This window comes from Poecilia latipinna, unplaced genomic scaffold (genome assembly GCF_001443285.1).
Source record: "Poecilia latipinna isolate Pla-1442-1.1 unplaced genomic scaffold, P_latipinna-1.0 Scaffold0, whole genome shotgun sequence".
Taxonomy (NCBI): domain Eukaryota; kingdom Metazoa; phylum Chordata; class Actinopteri; order Cyprinodontiformes; family Poeciliidae; genus Poecilia; species Poecilia latipinna.
The window spans coordinates 302,315-323,929 of record NW_015112616.1 but is presented as its reverse complement, the minus strand read 5'-3'; the positions used below and the strand labels follow the sequence as shown (position 1 = coordinate 323,929).

Sequence of the window (21,615 nt, the reverse complement as noted above, 5' to 3'; positions counted from 1 at the left end):
TTTGGGCTTTTTTTTTTTTTTTTTTTTTGAGTAGAGAAAAGTAAAATCAAAAATCTGAAAGTCAAATTTGACTTCATTAAAAAAAATCTTCTGTCTTCTGTAAGTCAAAATTTTTTTCTTCTTCTTCGATTGACTAAACTTTTTTTATATTAAGAACTAAACTTGTGATCCACTTGATGAATACAACTTAGCCATTATTCTGTCAAGGCAACCAGCTTGTGTTTTTTTTTGAGTAGAGAAAATTAAAATAAAAAATCTGAAAGTCAAATTTGACTTCATTAAAAAAAAATCTTCTGTCTTCTGTAAGTCAAAATGTTTTCTTCTTCAATTGACTAAACTTTTTTTTATATTGAGAACTAAACTTGCGATCCACTTGAGATGAATACAACTAAGCCATTATTCTGTACTCTGGTCCTTTTTTTTTTTTTTTTTTAAAAGAGAAGTCTGTTATTTATGGCGTTATAATAGTAATGGTAACGATCCATAGGTAAAAAGAAATTCTAAGCCTTTAAGTCTTCTCCAAACTGCATGTCAATGTAAATAGACAAATCTATACTGCCGTAGGCATTTGGAAAAGCAACTGATATAACGTCAAGTTTAAGCTGTTTAAGACGGACAAAAAAGAAAAATCTCAAAGGCTCACCACAGAAACACAACTATTTGTTTTCTTAGGTTAGACACCATAAACAAAGGAGGTTATTTGTTAACTGCATTGGTAGCTCAACACTCCCATAGGCATTAGAAAAATTAACTGACATGTTAAGACAAAGCCATTTAAATTGGACAAAACAGAAAAACCTCAAAGGCTAACCACAGAAACACAACTACTTGTTTTCTTAGGTTATTCTATCGTAAACAATGGGAGGCGGGGGTTATTATTCGTTAACTGTATCGGTAGCTCGAAATAGCCATAGGCAAAACTTAACTGATAAGATTTTAGCCTGTTTAACTCGGATAAAAAATCTAAAAGCCTCATCACACAAACACCCCTATTCGTTTTTTTTTTTTTAAATTCATGCTACCGTTTTTTTCCCCGTTAACTTTACCGGCAGCTCAAAATAGCATTCGAAACATTAACAGACATGTTAAGCCATTTAAGTAGGACAAAGAGGAAAACTGAAAGGCTCACCACAGAAAAGCAACTACTCGATCTCTTAGGTTATGCTACCGTAAAAAACACGGAATTATACTCTATTAACTACCGGCAGCTCAAAGCCATAGTTGGGCATGCGTCTAGAAACATCCTGACCACTCCCCGCTTTTCTGCCCATTACGTCACGGCGTTATTATGAGTCAACCAACGGCCAACATTTGCCAAGTTTTACGTCACGGCGCCCATATTAAGACAACAGCCGTTAAGAATACCAACTGAAAAAAACAATTTCTCGAAAAACAGCTTAACCCGATTTCTTGTAGAAAGCTCAACAAAAAACATTTAGTCTGAGAAAACAAAAGATAATCGAGTAATGTTTATCTTAAGCGTTCTGAAACTACGTTTTTCAAACCAAGCTAGGCGTTAACTTAGCAATCAAGTTAAGAAAAAAGAAAAAAAAAATAGTAATCGCTTTTAGCTTAATAATAGGGTCATTACTAGGTAATAAGTTAAAAAGCATGAGAAAAATAACGTCTATTGAGACTGGAGCCAAATGTAAAAAATGAACGGTAAAAAAGAACGATTTATAGCAGTAAACATATTGTGCTACGCAATTAAATAAAAAATAAATAAATGCATGTTCTTTTTAGGATTATCTTTTGATCAAAAAAGAAAAACGCGTCAACCTGTACCGTTCGCCTGCCTTACGTGAGATCAAGAAGTGCGTCGATGTTTTGTGAAACGAAATGGCGTCCTTGCTATTTATATCCATCTGGCTCCACGTCATTCGGCTAGGGCAAAGACTTATTTGTTCATCCGCTCAAAGTAGTTCCTTCTTATTGCAAACAACTACGCATCTAGAAGCGAAATGTAATAAACTATATTGCTGTACTAACTGCTGTAATGCCAGTTATTACAGCAAAACTGTAATAAATGACATGACACAACAAACAATTATTATATAACTGAAAAAGGATCCATATTATTGTGTATCTATTCAAAGTACACAAATCCATTAAAGCATGGCAATAATATAACTAAGGTTGAAATACAAAAACATTTTTGCTTATTGTAGAGATTGTGCTTATATTATTGAGCTTATATCATGATTAAAACCTTTTTAAACCGTAGTTATTCGTCTTCGAGGATATTTTTTTTTTAAAAGAAAACAAAACAGCCGTTGCTGGCTCCGCGGACCGATCGGAACACGTGCATGACAGGGCTCTTCAGAACCGGATGAAACCAGTATGTAGCTGGGTGAGTTGTCGGATCTACTTTCCTTTTTTACTGCATTGATAAGCAGTTTGTTGCGATTAAAAAACAAAAGAAAGCAGCAGACTCATTACTTTCAACTTCCATGGACTATATGGAGGAGTTGGTATTTTCATTTTTACTGAACTGTGCATTATTGCCTGTAAACAGTTTCTGATGTTTGCTGTATTTTATTAAAAACATTTTCTTATTAGCCTTGGTCGCCAAAATACTCGGTGTTGACACAATGTTATTTTTGAAGACAGGAAATGAGTTAGCATTGTGTAAGGGGGAAAACAAAGCAAGTTGGAAAACCAGATAATTCTAGAAACGTCCAGTGTAATGTCGCTGTGAAAATTGTGGAAAAGTACCAGTTAAACATTGTAGTTACTTTTGTTCACCAGCAGGGGGTGTCGCAAAATACGTGCTATGAGTCACGTTTCTCCCAATGATGGAAAAAGCTGTTTCATCCCTTCCCCCTTGCTTTTCAATGCAGAATTGGGTTTAGGCTTGATTACAATAGAAGAAACAAGTCTGGGCATCTATCTTATACAACTGTGTGTATTACTGTGTAGCACCCAATTGATCAGCAGCAGTTGGAGGCTGGGAAGTATCCTGAGGCCTAGTTTCAGCCCCACCACAAAGCCAATGAATTGATCTCATTCTCTCCTAAACAGGATATGTGCAGACCTTTGAAAGAGAGACTTCTTCATATGACGAACAAACCAAACAATGACTAGTAATTACTATTATTGTGCTGAAAGGTTATATTTTTTTGCAATGAGTCAAAAATCTAGACAGATTATCTTTTAAAGTGAAAGCTGTAACAACGCCTTGCAAAACTATTCAAACCCCTTAAACCTTTGTTACACTTGGTCACATAAACATAGAACTCAGTGTATTATATTCCAGTTTTATGCAAGTCACAAAATAGTGACTATTTGTGAAGAGGAAGGAAAATAACATAAAAAAACTTAAAATATGAAAACTCTAACCTGCTTATATATTCAGTCATCAATAGTTTGCCTCATTTACAATTGCAAGTCCTTTTCAGCATGTCTTTAGTAACTTCACAGATTAAATTGAAATATTTGCTCATACCTTTTCCCCCAAAAAGTCTCAGTTCATTTAGAGTGGGTGGAAAGCATCTACATTTCAGTCTGATTGCAACTACGCCATTATAATAAAAGACTGTGCTAAGATCCAACCCTTTTAATGTACCCCTGGCTGTTTGTCCTGCTGGAAGGTGAGCCTCTCCCACAGTCTCAAGTATTTTGCCACCTCTAGCAGGTTTGACACATTCAGGTAGAAAGCTAGCAATAGTACCTTTGCACTTGTGCAACACTCTTTCATTTCTGGATAATGTATTGAACGGTGCCCATTAAGGCGCATCAAAGTGAAGAAGGGTCAATACAAATGAATACAAATCTTCATTTCTAGAAATTGTTAAAAAAAATAAGATCCTTCTCCTTTCAACATTATACCCTAATATGCATTGATTCATCACATTATAAGATACCAAAGTATTGTGGTTGTAATGTGACATTTCCAAGATATGGAAATGTTGAAGATGCAAGACTACTTTTGCAAGTCACTGCTAATAACAAAGTGCTATCTGATGTGACATATTTAAGCTACTTTCACATTTCTACCAGAATTTGAATCGTACTGTTTATTCAGTCCTTGAATAATAATTCATTAAAAAAACATTATGTTAGCAATCAAATTCACATATCTGGAAATTATGCTTAAAATAAATTGGTGCTATAATGAAAAAAGGTTGAAAAGATGTGTGTAGTCTGTTAAATTTATGTAAAGAGATGACATACATATGTTTTGAGTGTGATTATACATGCCTCATCTACAAGCAGGAAATCTCTTAAAATCAATGGGGGAGAGGAAGGGCAACTCAATAGTTTTGATTGGATGTATGTGCACTTTTTGGAAAAAAGTGAACTACTAAAGAAACAAAATAATACATATATATTGCATTAAAACTGAATAAATGAATATGAAAGAGATTTAAACATGAAGTTGTGTAACCAAGAGTCAAGTTTATTAGTGTAAATAAATTGGGTTTATATAAATTTAGTTTCCTGGGGCTCTGGTCAATTGTCTCCTCGGTGAGGACAAAGGTCCCACCCTTTGTTTTGGTTCGATGAGCACCCAGCTGCTCATGCGTGATGAAAAATCAAGCCACTACCCAGGAATTCATTCATCCCATTATTCTGAAGTTAGATGTTGAGGGAGACAAACATACACAGGAGGCACACAGACAATCCACCTGTGTACTAAATACTCAGAGGGCTGCAATTTTTGTGGAGTGTTTTGTTTAATTATTTTGAGGACTTTGTAGGTTTATTAACTAGATTAGATTACTTTTTTAGCAATATCTGACAATATGGGTACCAGTTTTTGGAAATGGCGGTAAACTTGGGAGTTATATTTTACTAAACATTAGTCTTGTAGTCAAAAACCAGGGTAAAAACAGCCACAAACTAAGCAGCAGATATTTAATAACCTGAGGCAGGACGGGATCTGTAGCTTGGGAACCAGGAAAGAGACGCATAATGGACAAGTTCTTTAAACCCGTCCACAGACCTTCTTTTGATCAGAGTAAGAAACAGAGGAACCACCATCATCATCATCAAGACACTCGTTCACAGAGGTAGGAAGGTTATTTTTACCCAAAGAGAAAGAAAAACAAAATCTAGAGCTTCATAGTAAACATAAAGCTGAAATCAGATGTTTGCAGGAACTGTATAAAAATAGATTGCAATTTTTTCTCACTGTTTCCAATTAAATCAGACTACTCTCTTGTGGTCATTACAATTTGCAAAATTATTTTATAACTAATTTTTAGAAAGATGATAGAAATAATGTTTTTGAACTTTTGTCAAAATATGATTCCTTAGCATTTGACTTCTTGGAAACATTTTGGGTAAAACACTGTTTTGTTTCCTTGAATTCTGGCCCATTCTTTATGACAGAACTGGTGTAACTGAGGGAGTTTGAAGACCGTCTTGTTTGCACATTTGCCCACAAATTTTCAATAGACTGAGATCGGAACCTCGTGATGGTCACTCCAAAACAATTACTTTGTTGTATTATTTGCATTACTGTCTGTTTGGAGGACTCAGTGAGGTCCAAGGTTTAAAATCCTAGGAGATGTAATGAAATGTTGCTTCTGTATTCACACATAAAGGCTGAGCATGTTACCATTTATTTTGTAAAGCATACCAGTCACTGCTGCAACAAAACACCCACACAAGTTAGCTTACTTCACAGTTGAGATGGTGTTCTCAGTAATGCCAATGTCTACCTTGTTTGCACTGTTGTAACAATTGTTATTGTGATTAGTTTTATCAGTCCATGGGACATGTCTCCAAGTAACACTGAGCATGCATGATGGTGCAGGAGTTAAGACTGTTGCCTTACTTTCTCCAAGGATTCACAAAAATTAAAAGGGTGTAGAAATGGATGGATGGATGGAAAGATCTCTTGTAACTATTGTATCATCTTGGCTTTCACAAAATTGTTTAGTAAGACATAGGCATTGTAATCTTTACTGTATTCAAATTTCTAACTTTGAAGAAAGTATTTAAAAATAGCTAAAAGGAATCTCACTCACATTTTTCTGGTATTCAGCAAATACAAATAATTTAGTTAATTCTTACTGACTAATCAAGAAACATGTTCTTTTTAAAGTATCTGTTAAAATGTGTTTTTAACTCCATGTGTGGATACAATTGGCACATTATGTTTCTTTTTAATTTGATGTAGGTATACGAAGCTCGATGACAGTGATGGGCATACAGACGACAGCCGGGGGCACCATCGCCGCCACCAGTACAGTGAATATCTCTATGACGGCCCCCATCCCGATGCCCAGTATCCGTACCACCAAGACATTGAGAAACTTTATGACCACCAAACTTCTGTTACCCTCTCCAGGGCCTCTTCCTCTTCACTCTCCTCCACTTCTTCCTCCTCTTCCACTTCTTGGTACACAGAGACAAGTGCCAACGAACCCTTCTCCCTTCAGCAAGCTGAGAGGCCGCAGCATTCCCTGTCCTGCTCCAATATCTCGGATGTGCGCAGAGCTTTCAGAGATGATGACAGCAGCGAGCCCATTGTCTTTGCCACTGTCAAGCACAGCAAAAAGGGCAACATTGTCAGCAAGTTGAATGATGGCTCACTCCAAAGCAGAAGTAATGATCTCTACGACCTGAACAGAGGTCACAGTCGAAGTGAAGAAGGGCTTCTGCAGTGCAATGAAATAGATGGCGGTAGAGGACGGTCCAAAGTGTCTACAATCGACCATGGGCCCTTGTTTAAGACAACTAGTCTGAACCGAAGCTTGGCTTTCAGTGAGGAGGACATTGTTTTAGGGGTGCCCAGGGGTCCCAAGAGGGCAGTCTCTTCGAGTCAGTTACCCAGCAAAGGGATACTCAAAAACAAGGAGAATAACAATGACATTCGCAAGGCTAAGTCAATGGAGATACTTTCTCCAAGAGTCACCACGGGAGAAGGTCAAAGTGGGCAGAAAGGGAAAGGTATCACTCAGGTTGAGATAGAGCAAGCCCGGGCAAACTTTGTGGAGGGAAAGTTGCAGTTTTCAGCTTTTTTAGATGAGATAACAAAACAGGTTATGAGTCCTTCCCAACTCTCCATCTTTGGCGTGAACCCCAACAAAACTACTGAGAAGACCCCTTCCCCAGTCCCCAAACTTGAGCCAGTCAAGCCTGCGCTTCCTCCCAAGAAGCACAGAGGTGGGAAACGGAGTGACACCGAGCTCCCATTGAAGCAACACAGCAGGCAAGTGAAACCGACCATCGGCTCGCGAAAACATTCAGACTGCTCCGATTCGGACAGGCTGACAACATGCGTAGAAAGGAAGCACCGCGGCAGCCCCCCACCTCGTCACTACACGCAATCTGCCGGCCACGGACGGAAAGATAGGAGGCCCTCTCCAGCTGGAGATTCCATGTCAGGGGACAGATACGGCAGATATGGGCCTCATCATACAGACGGAACCAGCACCAGTCCTGAACCAGCCCAACCCAAGCAGCGCCACCACCGCAAATACTATCCCAGCAACTTTCAAAACCAAAACCCACATACCCAACACTTCCCTATGCAGACGCACCATGAGGCTGAGCACGGAGGGCCGAGCAACTCGCCTCCACACTCATCCCAGCTTGCAAGACAAGGGTTCGGCTCTGAGTCCTCATCCACAAAGTCCGACTCATCCAGGGGCCGAGACAATGCCTCCACGGCTACTAGCCACAGCTCAGAGCAGGGATGCCAACCCCAGTCACAGCCCTTGGGGATCTCTAAGCAGCACAGGGTAAGCTAACACCAATAAAATGTCTGATTGTTTCAGCAGAAAAAAGATCTAAGGCCATAGCTGACTAAAATCTAACTCAAGGTTCTTCATCTGAGCCCTTCCTCACAGTTTTTCATCCTTCAAAGCCCACAGATGTGAGTAATATTCCAAACCAGGATGAGTTTTCACACGTTGTCTTGACACGTGAAAGTAAAAACGAAGGACATGTTTTAAAAAGGTCCACTAAAGTGGTGTTTTGACAAAGGTTGTGCAGTTTGTAAGTAACCAAAACCAGTATCAGCCAACTTGGTTCAGTCTACAGCACACATTAATGTCAGGTCAAGTCAACCCAAAAGACAATAGCCCATGTTGACCTAAAGTTTATTTAAAACAAAGGGAGTTTTCCGTTGAAATACACACCCTTGGTAAGGATGTGTAAAATGTCATAAAACAAGTTTTTTGTTGCAGTACCAAATAAAAATGCATAAACTTACAATTAATATTTGGAGAATATGTTTTTTCCCCCATGATTTTTCATCATCAAGCCTTGTTTCCAGTTCCAGTTTCTTTTAACTTTTTAATTATTTTAACTCAAAATAATAGAGGCAACATTAACACACATCTGCTTTACAACCTTGACTTAGAACTGTGTGTTCGTCATAAATCTTTTGGATTAAGGATTCTCAGACACCATCATCAGCTTAATAATAATACACAAGTCATGAAAATTAACATGCAGGTTCCTTGCTTCATGTTTTCTTGTCTTTCCCTTTTTTAAGAGAAACTGGGGTACATGTAATGAATGTCATGGGTCATTATTTAAAAGTTGATTGATACTCTAATCAGTTTAATTAGCATATATTATGAAAATAAACAAATAGGCACTTTACTTGATTGCATGCTCTCTTGTCTTTCCCATTTTAGAGAGAAATTGGCTTATGACATGGAGTTGGATGGATTACAAAATAAAAGTTCCTTTACACTGATTAACTCAATAAATAAATGACTTATAAAGACCAAGACAAAGCCAATCTTGATCTTAATAATAATATTAATTGAATATGTTCTCTTCTCTTTCCTATTTTGTAAGGAAGTGGGCCTCTGACAAACTTATTAAGCATTCATTTGATAAATATGCTTATTTCTTAATAAATATCACTAGTTTTTTTTCAACAAAATACAGATACTAAAATTGAAAGTTGAAGTTTTCAAATATTTTGGTTTGCATAATAATAATATATATAATAAACATAATAATTTGCCTGGACAAGTTCAGAATTAAGTCCATCAAATGACTTAGCAGAGTGAAACTGTTGATTATGGTATAAAATTAGCACAGACGAAGGTCCTGAAGACAGAAATGGCACTAAATCTCTCTACAGAGTGAAGTGCCTGAACAAATTAAAAGCAACGTTCCTTCTTTCTTGCAGAGGCAGTGCAGCTGAGTCAGAGGGTATGTGTGGGATGTGTCAAATACTCCGCATTGCAAGCTGACTCATCCTCCAGCTATGCAGCAGATAACTCTCCTGTGCTTCTATGGGACATTTCCTTTGAAAGGCTCTAATTTGTCACTATTGTGACGTTTTGTTTGTTCCCGAGGCGTTGCTCCTTCTGTTCTCTGAAATGACTGTGCATTCAGAAAATGAAACGGCACTCCCACAACCATTTGTACCTCATTCCAGATAACTCGATGAGAACTGGTATGAGGATAATTTTACACATCATTATATAAGACTAACCTTTCATGGGGTGTTGGAACTGCTCATACATGATGACAACAGGAAAAACCGGGGAACATTTTAGACAGAACAGATCGATACTTGTGGGACTCCAGGCATTATTCAATAATTTATTGAGTCTCTCAGATCCTCAGTAATGTGGTCGAGGCGTGTCCTGGTTATACAATTTCCGTTGTCCTCGTTGTAACTCTATCCTGTCTCTGTTTGCTTGCTAATGGTATCAAGTGAAGCTAGTTCTTTAGTCATAGTTATTGTCATTTAAATCTTCAAATCTCTGGAATTCAAAATAAATCATGCAAACTGTGGAGCTGAAGAGCTTTGATTCAGCCACAGGGCTGTAGAAATAATCCCTCCCAGATTCAGATATAATCAGATCATCTACAATTTAGTGAATCTAAAATTCTCATAAAACGTTTGTGAAATATTTATTAGAAGCCTTCTGTCCTTGTATTTCCTGCCATGTCTCACTTCCTGTCTGTGTTCTTGTCTTTATTATAGAACATGCTATGCGATCCGGACCACCTTCAGTAAGTGTCCTCTGTGTTTGTCTTTTTTCTCTCTTGATTCGCTCTGTGCGAGAGGATTTATTGATCCCAATAATGAGTGTTCTCCTGTTTAAAAAAGGAGGGGAAAGTTTTGTCATGGAACTAATTTATGTAACAAACTCGATCTCATCGCTAATGCAGTCACATGAAAGGGTGTGGGGGAAAAAAATAATCAGAATGACTATATATATATATATATATATATATATGAATACTACCATTTGCTACATTGTCATAGATGATACATAATTCAAACACCAGATTTTGTCATTTTTGCACTAGTAAAGAACCTTTTTTTTTTTGCAAATTTGTTCATTATTATATATTTAAAAGTCAGAAATAAATTCCTCTATTACCTCCCAATTCATTCATTAAAATGTAGAAAGACTTTGAAGCCAGATGAGGGGTTCTGTACGGTCTGGTCCTTGATATCATTCCTATTTTGTAAAACATAAATCATTGATTGGTACTACGTATGTCTTGTTAATGCAGTACACTGTGTGCAGGTTTCAGATGTGAACTATCAGCTCTTCTGACTGCGTCTCTCTTTAAACCTGTGGAACAGATTGTACTATTCAGTCTTGATTAGCAAACATTTTCCTTCAGTTTTTCTGATTCATAACATGAAGAGGAATACATGATATCTCTTTGGATTGACATAAGCAGCACGCTGACTTGCAACCAGGACTCACTGAAATCAGCTTTGACATACTAATTCCCTTATCAAAGTCCCAATTCTGAGATACATTGATATGTATCTCAGAATTGGGACTTTCTGCTTGCAGATTAGGCTGCAAGCTAAAAGCCTCTACTTACAGTATTTTACATGAACAAAGAATTTATTTTCCTTTTACTTGAGGAAGAGAAACCCCACTGCAGCATTTATCATAATAACCATGCCCACTTCCACTTTCTGACTAATCACAATTACAACTGAAAAACATTTGTGCTAATAGCAAGTCTGGGCCAAAAATGACTTTCTCTTGTTTTTGCAGCTCCAGGAGGGAGAACATTATTTTCTGTTCTTGCAGAAAAGGTCTTGGCATTAAACGCGAGGCCTGGTCTCATAGTGCACTGGTCTTGTAGTCAGAAGTTGCAGTTTTTGAATCCCAAAACAGAAAAAAAATAGGACTAATTTAGAAACTGAAATTGTTAGTCCTAGTGAGTTGGAAGTTCCCAAGAAGTCCCAAGGTCAGATATCTTAGTATGCCTTTCTGTTACATCAAATGTAGGAAAAGTTGCTAGGCGGAAGAGTTTACTATCATATTGTTTATATCTCATCAAACCAGGTTTCCACTGGTGTACTGACAATGTTATTGTACAGTTTATTTTCATCCAAATTGACCAAATGTGTGAATGCTTAAAATATAGAAAAATGCATAGTTATTGGCTTGTTATACTATTAGTTTGCACCACAAGAAAGGGCAAATCACACTGGTTTTCCAGCTTACATGTACAACAAGCTCAATAGTGACGTAACGACCACCTCTAAAGCTGAACTTCTAAAGCAAAAATGCACTCAGTCAATCATATATAGGTTTGATTGAAGGCCTCATGAGATATTTCTGTTATGGTGAATAGATTTGTACTCAGTTTACATTTCAGAGATTTCTTAGGAAGGAATTTTCACATTGAACATCTGGGATGTCCTCAAAGAGCCTCTCAGGTAGAAATCCAGTATGGGTTTTACACAAAGCTTCAACATTTAGAGACCTGTCTGTCATTTGATTGGATTGTATCTCAGTAAAGCAGTGGTCAGAACTCACTGAATTCAGAGGTCACTCAGTAGACACTTCTTCATTATCCAACGTGGCTGCTCCATGTATAAAATGTAGTGAAAGTTTTGGGAATAAATGGTTCCTTTCTTTTGTCTGTGCTGTTCGGTCTCTGTTTATCCATGTTTTTCTTGTTCATACAACAGAAATATGTCCTGCTAACAGTTTTATCTCCAATGGTTTTCCATCAACTTTGAAAGGGAAAGCACTGAACTCAGATGTGATGCCAATCCTAGACCCAAAGACTGATTTCAATCTCCATTTGAATGTAGCATTTGAAGTGTAGATTAGTTGTAGACTGAAAATGAAACCAGGATCTTCTGGTTCATCGTAAACTACAAAAATGAAACAGAAGGATTTCTGATGCGGGAATTCCTACATGGAAAGTCCCCAGAGTTTGATATCCAAAATGGCTGCTGCATATTTAAAACCTTTGGACTGTTTTTATGTCACAGGTACACAGATCTGAAGAGTATGTTTGTCTTCTTTTTCTGCTTAAATGGGTTGATCGGTGGCAAATACATTCCTATTGGTTTGTAATGCTAACAGCAGTTAGCATTTTAACGAGACAATCAAACTGATTACAGCAGATGCTATGAAGCCCAAATCTCACATCCTGCCACCAACATTTAGTGAAACCATCATAATTCAGATAGACGCATGCAGTAACATGTGATGAGCATATTTATGTAATCTAATAGGATTGTAGGTAAAATAGATTAGGATTTTTACCTAAGAGTGGCCCTTTCTTGAAAATGACTATTTACGATAAAACTGCTATGGGTGCAACAGCAGGGACTGATTAAATTTACCCAACAATAACTCAAAACAGGATGTTTGATAATATCCAAGTGCTACTCAGATTTCCCTGATATCCTTTAGCCCTGTCTTTGCAGCACAAAGCAGATAGCAGATATCTCCAGTCCTTATTTATGGAGTCAAGCTGTCCTCCCCTCCCCCATCTCTGTGCTCAGGGCGTTGCAGGAGGAGAATGCTGATCTCCACCAGAACCTGCTGCAGACCGTGGTTTGCATTGAGAGCCTGGAGGCAGAGCTGCAGAGGACCAGAGACGAGCTCAGTCATGTCAAGGAGAAATATAAAAGGTGATTTGTGCAGATAAATAAGGCAGATCTATAAATGTGCAGCAAGGTGACGCAAGACACAAAAAATACCACATGTAAGAGGCAATCACTGTAATGCAAGGGCTTGCACAAGGATGTTATGGATTAATTGATCTATGCAGCATTCTGGATCAGCAATACGAGCCGTAGAGTTTACCAAATTAACAGAGAGAGGCCAACTAAAACCGTCCACAGTCGCTGGTCAGGCCTGAATCTGTTACCAAACAACTGCTGCTGCATACTAAGCACATACCGGTCGTTCCTCAGCATGCTGCAGCTACTGGGATGAATGGTTGCCTCACACTGGGCTCCAGTTGGGAGTCATTTGTTGCACACTCATTATTTTTAAGTGCTACTCTCAGACAGCTGCTATTACATGTCCGGAAGCCCAGCTTAATAATTATGTATTTATTTTCTGTTGTTACAAAGCCTGCTGCCGACACATAGTGGGACAAAAGAGGCAAATAATCTACTGGGAGAGCACCTTCACAAAGCGGTGAGTCTTTGGGTGCAATAATAATAAAAAGATTAATGTGTCTTGTTTTGCAACTTGTTGCATTAAAAGCCTAATGTGTCACTCTGTTCTTTTCCCGTGTGTTTGCAGTCGGAGAGCCTGAGCAGTGAGAGAAAATTTCTTCTGAATCGCGTCTCCCAGCTGGGCTCAGAGCTGAACGACGCCCACAGGACCATCGCAGCGCTGGAGAACATTAACGTGAGTATACTGCCATCTAATGGACACGTATGCACACTTCAACTCAAGGCCAACCAAAAGCTGTCCTGAGGAGAAAAACTCTGAAAATACACTAGCACTATTTTACCAAAAGTAAAGATGGATCACCAGTATGTGTGACATGTGCTACTTCACTTTTACTGACTTTTATTTTATTACCACCAAATACACATTATTTCTAATACAAGCCTCTATTAAAATCTTTATTTGCATAATGCATTAAGGTAAAAACATTTAGATTGCATGGCTGATAATATTTTTTATTGCCTTTCTCTGAAGTTGTAGTGTGCAGTAGCTACTTTTTAGTGCTGAAAATTCCAACAAATATCGACTAAAAACACAAAATGTTGGAAGTTATATATAAATACAATGACACCGTGAGGGAGTATGATTATTCATAAATAAAGGTTTATGCAGGGGTTGCCAACAAATAAAGAAATTTAACATATTTGCAAAAACTATAATATAAAAATATATTGTGCATACGGTGGTAAAATTTTGTAAATATCTGTAGTTTTGGCAGCCTGAGGTTCACTTCCTGGAGGATGCATTGCTTGGGTGTGAGAATGTGAAAAGACAGCTTTAGTTTTGCCCTAAACAGATTTGAACTTTATGGAAGAGGGACAATAAGAAAACTGTTGCTAAAAGAGAGCTGGATGGATCTACAAGGGAAATCCCGTGAACCTGAGAACCTCGCTTCTCAGGTTTAAATTTGTCAAAACAAAAACTGAAAACCCTAATCTTGTTTGATCATGTCAAGTTCTAAAAGCTTCAGCCAGCCAGCTCTTCTTCGTTGGTAGTTTATTAAAACAATAAGAACTTGAGAACATTGTCACAGTGAGAGAATGTTTTACAGTGCAAGGACGTGTCAATAAGAGCACAATGGTTGGATAGTCCATAAAATGACCCAACTAGTTTCCTGTCCTAATTTGATAATCACTTACACATTACACATTATGAATTAAAATGGCCCAGACTTTGTTCTGAACAAAATGTTTTTGTTCAGAGCAGAGAATGTGCACAGATGATTTGACCAGAGTGTCTTATCAGCTGATCGCTCTTCCTGCCAGTATTTGACCCAGCTTGGTGTGTTTATCAAACACACTGGGTCACAGTGACCGCTCCCATGATCCTGTTGCCTTAAACTCATAAAAGTATCCATACCCTTCTTTCAGACATCCAAATCCTCATCTCTAAATGAAGGTTTTTCTACTAAGCTAATAAAATACATCAAGATTTGTGGCTAAAATGTACAAAACGTGACGGCACTTTTGCAAGTTGCTTCATGTCAATCTAGGTTAAAAAAGCTTCTTTAACATTCAATGTTATACTGATTTTTGTGTCTCTAAGTCACTTGAAAAGGTACAAAATCCAAAGTGGACGTTTTTATTGATTAAGTAATCTGTTAAAAGCACAGGAAGTTTTTGTTCTGCTGATCTCACCACATCTCGGAGTCAGACTCTCTGTCAGGTTGTTTCCAACCTTTATACTCTCTGCAGCGTCTGTGAGGTGGATTGGTCTCACAGAGGTAGCAATTTATAATTTTATCACAGGAAAAAATAGAGTAAAATGTGTTGAAAACAATTATACTTAATTTTGTTTGATTTTGTTTCGATTTCTGTACACCGAAACCAAAGGTTACCTCACAGGAAAGGCGGAGATGAGTCTAAACACAGATTGAGGAATCAAAGTGCGTCATGGGAAATACAAAGGCTTCACACCATGAAATCATTATGAGTTTGAACAAATTCTGACATTAAACATCTTAATGTCTTAAATATGCTTCAGGAACTGAATATTTTGAATAGAGTTGGAGACTTCTTCCTGCTGCAGAGTCAAAATTAATCTAATTTAAAGTAGAAAAGGACAAAACAACAAGGTCTGTGGGCTTTAAGTGGTGTAGACTTCCATTTGTCACCCCTAAGGAGCCTATCGGGACTTTACTTCAGGGGAAATTGAGAGAAAAGTCATGGATGCAGGTCATCAGCCTCTTAATGACTCTTTTAAAGTCTCAAGTAATTATCTGTTTTGTGCAGGAGGGATGTGCTAGACAGAACAATCTGTTTTATCTAACACAGAGCTGGAGTCATCCTCCTTACTCCAAACTGGAAAAAACATTTTGAAGTTTTAAAATGGCAGACCATCTTATTTTCTATGCTTATTGTGCAAAAGTTTGAAGTCATCTATATTTAAAATTTATTTCCAAGAAGCATGAGTTTCTTGTAATCTAACAAAAGGCAAAGAAAAGGTTATTTCTCTTTTGTATAGCATAATTATTGATGGAACAAGATATTTTGAATTGCTAAAAGAAAAACAAAAAACAAGCAAAATAAAATAAAAAAAATCATCACATACACCAAGTATTTCACAAAACAACAACCGCTCGAGACATGGTCACAGTAAAACAAATAAAATTTAAGCAAATAAAGAACCAAAACATGATAGGAAAGACATCAGTTGTTGCCTTTTACACAAAAGCTGCTGTCAACAGTAATGATTTTAAAGAGCTTCCATTTTCTGACGATTTCAGTGAGTTGGTCCAAAAATACTGAGCGTAGGAACTCACTGCTGCCTCCTAGTGTCGGTTCTGTGAACAGGTCTCTGATGACCTAAGGGGTTTGAATGTATCATGAAATACATTTAGACCCAAGACAAACTCGGTGCCTTCTAGACCATTAGCAAAATTTTACAATCTATCTGTTGACAAACAGGACAGGATAGTGTAGGAAACTGGCTTATGGACTTGTATAAAATTATTTTCTGGGGTTAGTCAGGACTCTGGATTAGATCTGAACTGCAGTGTCCTGCTTTGAAAAGCATCAATATACTCTGTTTTTAAGTGGATGGTTTGGGTGATAAAATTTCAGTCTGAAGTCTTTATGTTCACCTTCCTCTGTGAAGATATTTGGATCAGATAGTTAGATATTTAGCTGAATGGAGCTAAATATCTTCACGTTTTATTGTCTAAACCTGTTATTTTCTGCATTAAGCTGGAGGAAACTCTGACTCATTTACTCACATTATATTGTACAAACTGATTCATAGAGGAGAACATATAAAGTTGCATGTTATTGGCAGAAATGTTGCTGACGGTGTTGTAGTACTCCATAATCTTTAATTAAGAGGTCTTAGCACATTGCCTTGAGGTACCCCATATCTGAGCTGCGTTTGCCATGATTTTAACTTACCGAATGACACAAAGATTTATTTGACACAAATCTGTCAAATAAGACTGACCACTGTTGAGACATCCTGTAGGTTCTTTAATAATCCATTCCCATTGCTGTGATGTGATTAAAAATCTGATTGAAAACCATCAAAGATCCTTTTTTGAGATAAACTAACATTTCAATTATCTTGGCCAAAAACATTAAATTAGAAAGGGACTGATGATTAATTATCAGGGAAGCATCCAGATCAGTGTTTCATGAAGTGATGTTGATCCATCTTTATTCATGCTTTACAAATATTTTTCCTCTAAATCACAATTTTCTTTTTATTTCCTGTGGGAACATCTTCAGACCTGGCTCTTCTTTGTCTTTCACCTGTTCACCTTCCTTAAACTTAAGGACAGATCTCACTGTCAAAGCATAAATGTTTAGCATTTCCAAACGTTTGTAAAAATGTTAAAATGTGGAAATGCTAAAAATGTTTGTTGCACAGATAAACCTCAAATATATGACATTAGTTCCCTGCAGGTCTTTCATAATGTCACATGTAGTTTATTGCAACATAATAGCTTTGATTTCTTTACAGATTCACACTAAGACAGTAGGGAATTATGTTTATTACAAGCAGAAACTTGAATTACACAATTAATTATAGTCATGTTATTTAATGATGTGATTCTGAATTGAAAAATAATTTTCAAATGACATTTGTTCAAGGTCTTCAGAAGGAGTTCCCAGATTCTGTGTGAAAACCCATTTTGATAAGTTATACTGAGATTCATGTGTGGTATGTGTGCTCCTGTCTTGATTGGTTTGTCACGTTGGTCCGCTGTAGTCCTAAATCTAAATCTGAATCTGGTCCTTTTTTATTTTTTATTTTTCTCAGCTCCAATCATCTACAGACTGAACAATTGCCCCTTCACCTGAACAACATAAACTCTTGTTCGTTTATAGAGTGTCTCTGCACATCAGTGTTCAAGTCTTTCAAAGATTCTCAAATAGATTTAGATATAAACTTGGAGCATACTTTTTCAAAATGGGGTCCGCAGTCCCTATGGGAGCCACCAGGGGGCGCTTTGGGGCCTCAGAAAGCTGGAGCGTAGCTATAGAAACAAAAAATAAATAAAAAAAATTTCAAATACTTTTTTTAATCACAACTTTTTAATATATTTTTTTAAAATCATAAAATATAATCTGTTTTCAGTCATTTTTATAAAATATAAATTAAAATAACTTACTGCATTATTACTTGCAATGCTCATTGTGTTGATTGGCTGCCAGTGAAATTCACAGAGCTATTTTGCTCCTCAAGCTCGCTTTGCAAGTGCAAAATGGGCAAGATTTTGACAATATGAAGACCAAAGGAAAAGACCTGCTGCAAAAAAATCCTTAGAAACTCACAGAAAACTAAAATCAGAATGCATGAGGCAGCATTGATGCTAAATAAATGTATTAATTATTGAATAGTGAAAAAAGTGAGAAAAACTTGTAAAAGTTGGTGTTTCTTTACATTATCTGAAAGTTTGCAAAGGGGTCTTTGCCCAGAAGCTAATTGTTTGGGGGACCATGACAATAGTTTTGATCTAAACCTCTATTGTATTAAAAACCTCTACTTTGATATAAACCTTAAATACACCCTGCATGTATTTAAGGTTGTTGTCCTGCTGGAAGGCGAACCACTGGGACTGTAATTAATAACAGATGCTCGTTATGGCTGTTTTTGTCAAGTTATGAAATTACTTTCCATGACAGAATGTCGCTAAAAATACGCGTGATATTATTTTAAATATATTTTTTTGTCATTAATGTGGGCACTAAGTGCTTCCCCCCCTGTTTTCTTTAAATTTCAGCAGCCCACATAAGGAAATGTATCCATCCACTTTTCTACAACAATGTATGGCAACAAAATTCCCAAAGTAGATATTTATCAACATTTATAAGTTTTCTATGTTTAAAAGGTCATGTACCATTTGCAGCGCTGACAGCAAGCAGTTAACCTGTGTTTGGTTTCTTCCCTCCAGGTACCAGTTTTGGTAAAGGAGCTCCTGGAGAAATATTTTGGTTCTGCTGAAGCCATTCAAACTTTTCTCACAAACTCTTTTCCGACCAGCCAGCAGACAGATGGCCAATCCTGCGATCCCAGAGCAGAGGAAGCAGCACAAGGTTGCCTGAGCGAGTCAGAGGCAGGTCGGCAGAGGGTCACGGCCTTCATGCCGATTAAACAGGCTCTGACCCCAGCTAAAAATGAGGGCAGTCTTCCAGGCCAGCATGAGTCCACTCACGGTCCATCGTTCTCTCTGGCTGAAATGGGAGCCGCTTCCTATAAAACCACAGCTCCCAGTTATCCTGCCAGACCACAGCCTGTTTACCCACAAACCCAGCAGCAGTTACTCCGGAGCGCTGCCCACACCGACGCCGCTCCAGACCCTCGGCACGCCCACGCGGCGGGTGACAGATGGGAAGGAAGAGGAGGGTTGAAGGTGCTGCTCTTCGAGCAGGATGCAGGGGACGTGAACTCCATGTCGGCCCAGCAGATCCTGGATGATTTCATGCATCATCTGCAGGCACACAAGGAGGCCGGGGGAGGGAAGGAGCAGCAGAGTGGGCAGGAGTGGATGAACGGGGTGGAGCAGGCAGGGAAAGTGGGAGACTGAGATCGCCATGTGAGGAGCTTATTCCTGTCCTAATTATTTGCCAGCAGTGATTGTTCTTTAGGTGGCTAAAAGAGTCAGAGGGTGTAGATCTATTTAATTAATATATGATGTTGTGTTTGTAGAATTTTATATAGCTGAATGAAGCTAACACTTCAAGGTTGGAAACAAAAACAGTTCAGAGCAACTTTTGCGAACAAAAAGAAGAGATTTGCATATGCCATCTGGAATGTTGCATCTATAAAAGATATTATTTTTAAATATTCACACAATGTGTTTTCTATCAAGTTGTAGTCCCCAAAACAGTGCAGAATATACTGTTACATATCTGTAACACTGAATAGAAAGTCTCTGTTAACTCTGAAAATGTAGAACATTTGTTTAACAGCTAAACAAAAATAGATTTTGAATAATAGGGATGATTTCAGATGAAAACTGTTCTCTCAGTTTCATTTACTGAGCAGCTTCAGTTGAATCTTGGTATGAATTAGCACAAGACAAAAACAAACTAAAAATGTATACACCCGGGGTTTCAACGACAAGAAAACACTTAACTGGAAAGTTTAAGCAGAAGGTCTTTCTGTTAATTTTATGTAATTTGTGCCATGTTAAGTCTATCTAACTGAGGACAAATACAACTTTAAAGAGAAAATTGGCAGAAATTCTAAGAAAATCTCTCAAACATATTGAAAAAAGTATTTGGCCACACTTGAAACGATGTCATGTTTAAATATAAACTCTTTAATATGCTGTTGGTTCCCATTTTTCAGCTGCAAGAACTTCTTCTCTTCTTTGAGAGGTTTTCATAGAGCATCTTTGTGTTGATTTGTTCTGTGGAGCATTTATGAGGTCAGGCACTGATGCTGGACTCAAAGATCTGGTTGGCCTTGGGATCCCTATTTCAAACCTGTTTGATGGGATTAAAGTCTGGATTATGTGAATCAGATGTCATAAAATGTCTTTACTTGGCTATAATGAGTTAAAAATGTTTGACTGACTTTCCAATTAAAAGTGGTGGCCATATACTTCTGTAAATGTTGTCTGTCTCATCACATGTAATGCTTTTAAAATGCTTTCCTGTGTTATTCAGCTGTGTTATCGAGTTAAGTGTGTTAGTAAAGATGAGTATGAATGCATAGATGTACATACTTCACAGAATGTCTAATTATTTAACACAGTGGTCCTTCCATGTTAAAATAATAGAGGCTCTTTGCTGCTTTAGTGACCTTGATGTACAGTAAAATATGAATGTATGTAATATGAATGGATTTTCAAGCTGTAGATTAAACAAAAAGCAAAATTAAAGTTATTTTAGTCTGTATAGTATCAGTTTCACTATTAAATGTGCACAGTGTGTTTAATTTGTGTGTCTTCGTTACTGCAACCAGTAAAGATGCTTATAAATGGCTTGGAATATAGACTTATTCCCATTTATTATTTTTTGTGATACTCATCAACTTTATTTCTTCCTTCAAAATGAAAACAGTTTTTTGGTTTTTATTTGCAATATACATTTGTATAAATAAACAGGGCCGTGCAGAGACCACTAAAGGGGCAGGTGCTCAAAAAAAGGGCACATCTAACCGCGTTCTAGGACAGAATATTAAAAACACTCAGCTTTCACAGTTTAATAAACAATAACAAAATTGTGAGATATACAATCAAAACTAAAGAAAATCTCTATATAGAGCATACAACTATGCATATGTAAGATATTTTACTAGTAATTTCTTTCTGCAGGTCTATTTTGCTATAGGAAAGTACTGCAATATTTAGCAGGATATGTAAATCAGAGCTAGACCACCAGACATATTTTGTCTTTACAGAATTGCACTTTTAAAAATATGAACAAGGGCACAATGCAACCTTTTAGAGTACTGTAATCTATAAAAAGAGATGCCTGTTTGCTACACTTCCAGTGGAGATGAAGATGGTCCATTCAGGAAAGCAGAGCTGCATCAAACTTTAACGTGGAACTTCAGAAAAAAGAAAAAATTAAATTGCTAATGCATGTCACCAGGACAAAAGCCTACTGAGTATTGCTTAAAAAACTTTTCTCACATGAAGTCGTGGGCAGCGCCCAAAATCGCAACAACAAAAGATTTCTGATGTGTGCAAATACAAGTTTATGTTAGGCAAATAACTTTTTAAGTTCACGAAACAGGAGCCCGGTTCTGTCCTTGTGTTTTATTGAGCACCAGAAAGTCGAGA

The 21,615-nt window shown here is 37.4% G+C and overlaps 2 protein-coding genes and 1 long non-coding RNA gene across 3 annotated transcripts; 2 read left to right on the top strand and 1 right to left on the bottom strand.

Annotated features, from left to right (window-relative positions):
• Window positions 1-98: 98 nt before the first annotated feature.
• Window positions 99-2,260, bottom strand: LOC106954825 (uncharacterized). The gene is made up of 2 exons (XR_001426492.1): window positions 339-2,260; window positions 99-138 (listed from the first exon to the last, which is right to left on the bottom strand). It is a non-coding gene; the product is annotated as an uncharacterized LOC106954825 (long non-coding RNA).
• A 2,185-nt stretch (window positions 2,261-4,445) lies between these two features.
• On the top strand, window positions 4,446-6,984 carry LOC106950784 (uncharacterized). The gene is made up of 3 exons (XM_015041789.1): window positions 4,446-5,012; window positions 6,128-6,932; window positions 6,976-6,984. Exons 1-3 carry the CDS (start codon window positions 4,915-4,917, stop codon window positions 6,982-6,984), a joined length of 912 nt encoding a protein of 303 aa, XP_014897275.1. The 5' UTR covers window positions 4,446-4,914.
• LOC106953664 (uncharacterized) lies at window positions 6,928-20,765 on the top strand. Its single transcript, XM_015042996.1, has 6 exons — window positions 6,928-7,694; window positions 9,911-9,939; window positions 12,707-12,835; window positions 13,283-13,349; window positions 13,458-13,565; window positions 18,775-20,765. The coding sequence occupies exons 1-6, from the start codon at window positions 6,996-6,998 to the stop codon at window positions 19,405-19,407; spliced, it is 1,665 nt and encodes a 554-aa protein (XP_014898482.1). The 5' UTR covers window positions 6,928-6,995; the 3' UTR covers window positions 19,408-20,765.
• The last annotated feature ends 850 nt before the right edge of the window (window positions 20,766-21,615 follow it).

Coding starts and splice junctions, on each gene's coding strand:
- LOC106950784 (XM_015041789.1), top strand. CDS start 4,915: ATGGACAAGTTCTTTAAACCCGTCCACAGACCTTCTTTTGATCAGAGT. Junction 5,013..6,127: donor CAAGACACTCGTTCACAGAG/GTAGGAAGGTTA, acceptor AATTTGATGTAG/GTATACGAAGCTCGATGACA.
- LOC106953664 (XM_015042996.1), top strand. CDS start 6,996: ATGAGTCCTTCCCAACTCTCCATCTTTGGCGTGAACCCCAACAAAACT. Junction 7,695..9,910: donor GGATCTCTAAGCAGCACAGG/GTAAGCTAACAC, acceptor TCTTTATTATAG/AACATGCTATGCGATCCGGA. Junction 13,566..18,774: donor CAGCGCTGGAGAACATTAAC/GTGAGTATACTG, acceptor TCTTCCCTCCAG/GTACCAGTTTTGGTAAAGGA.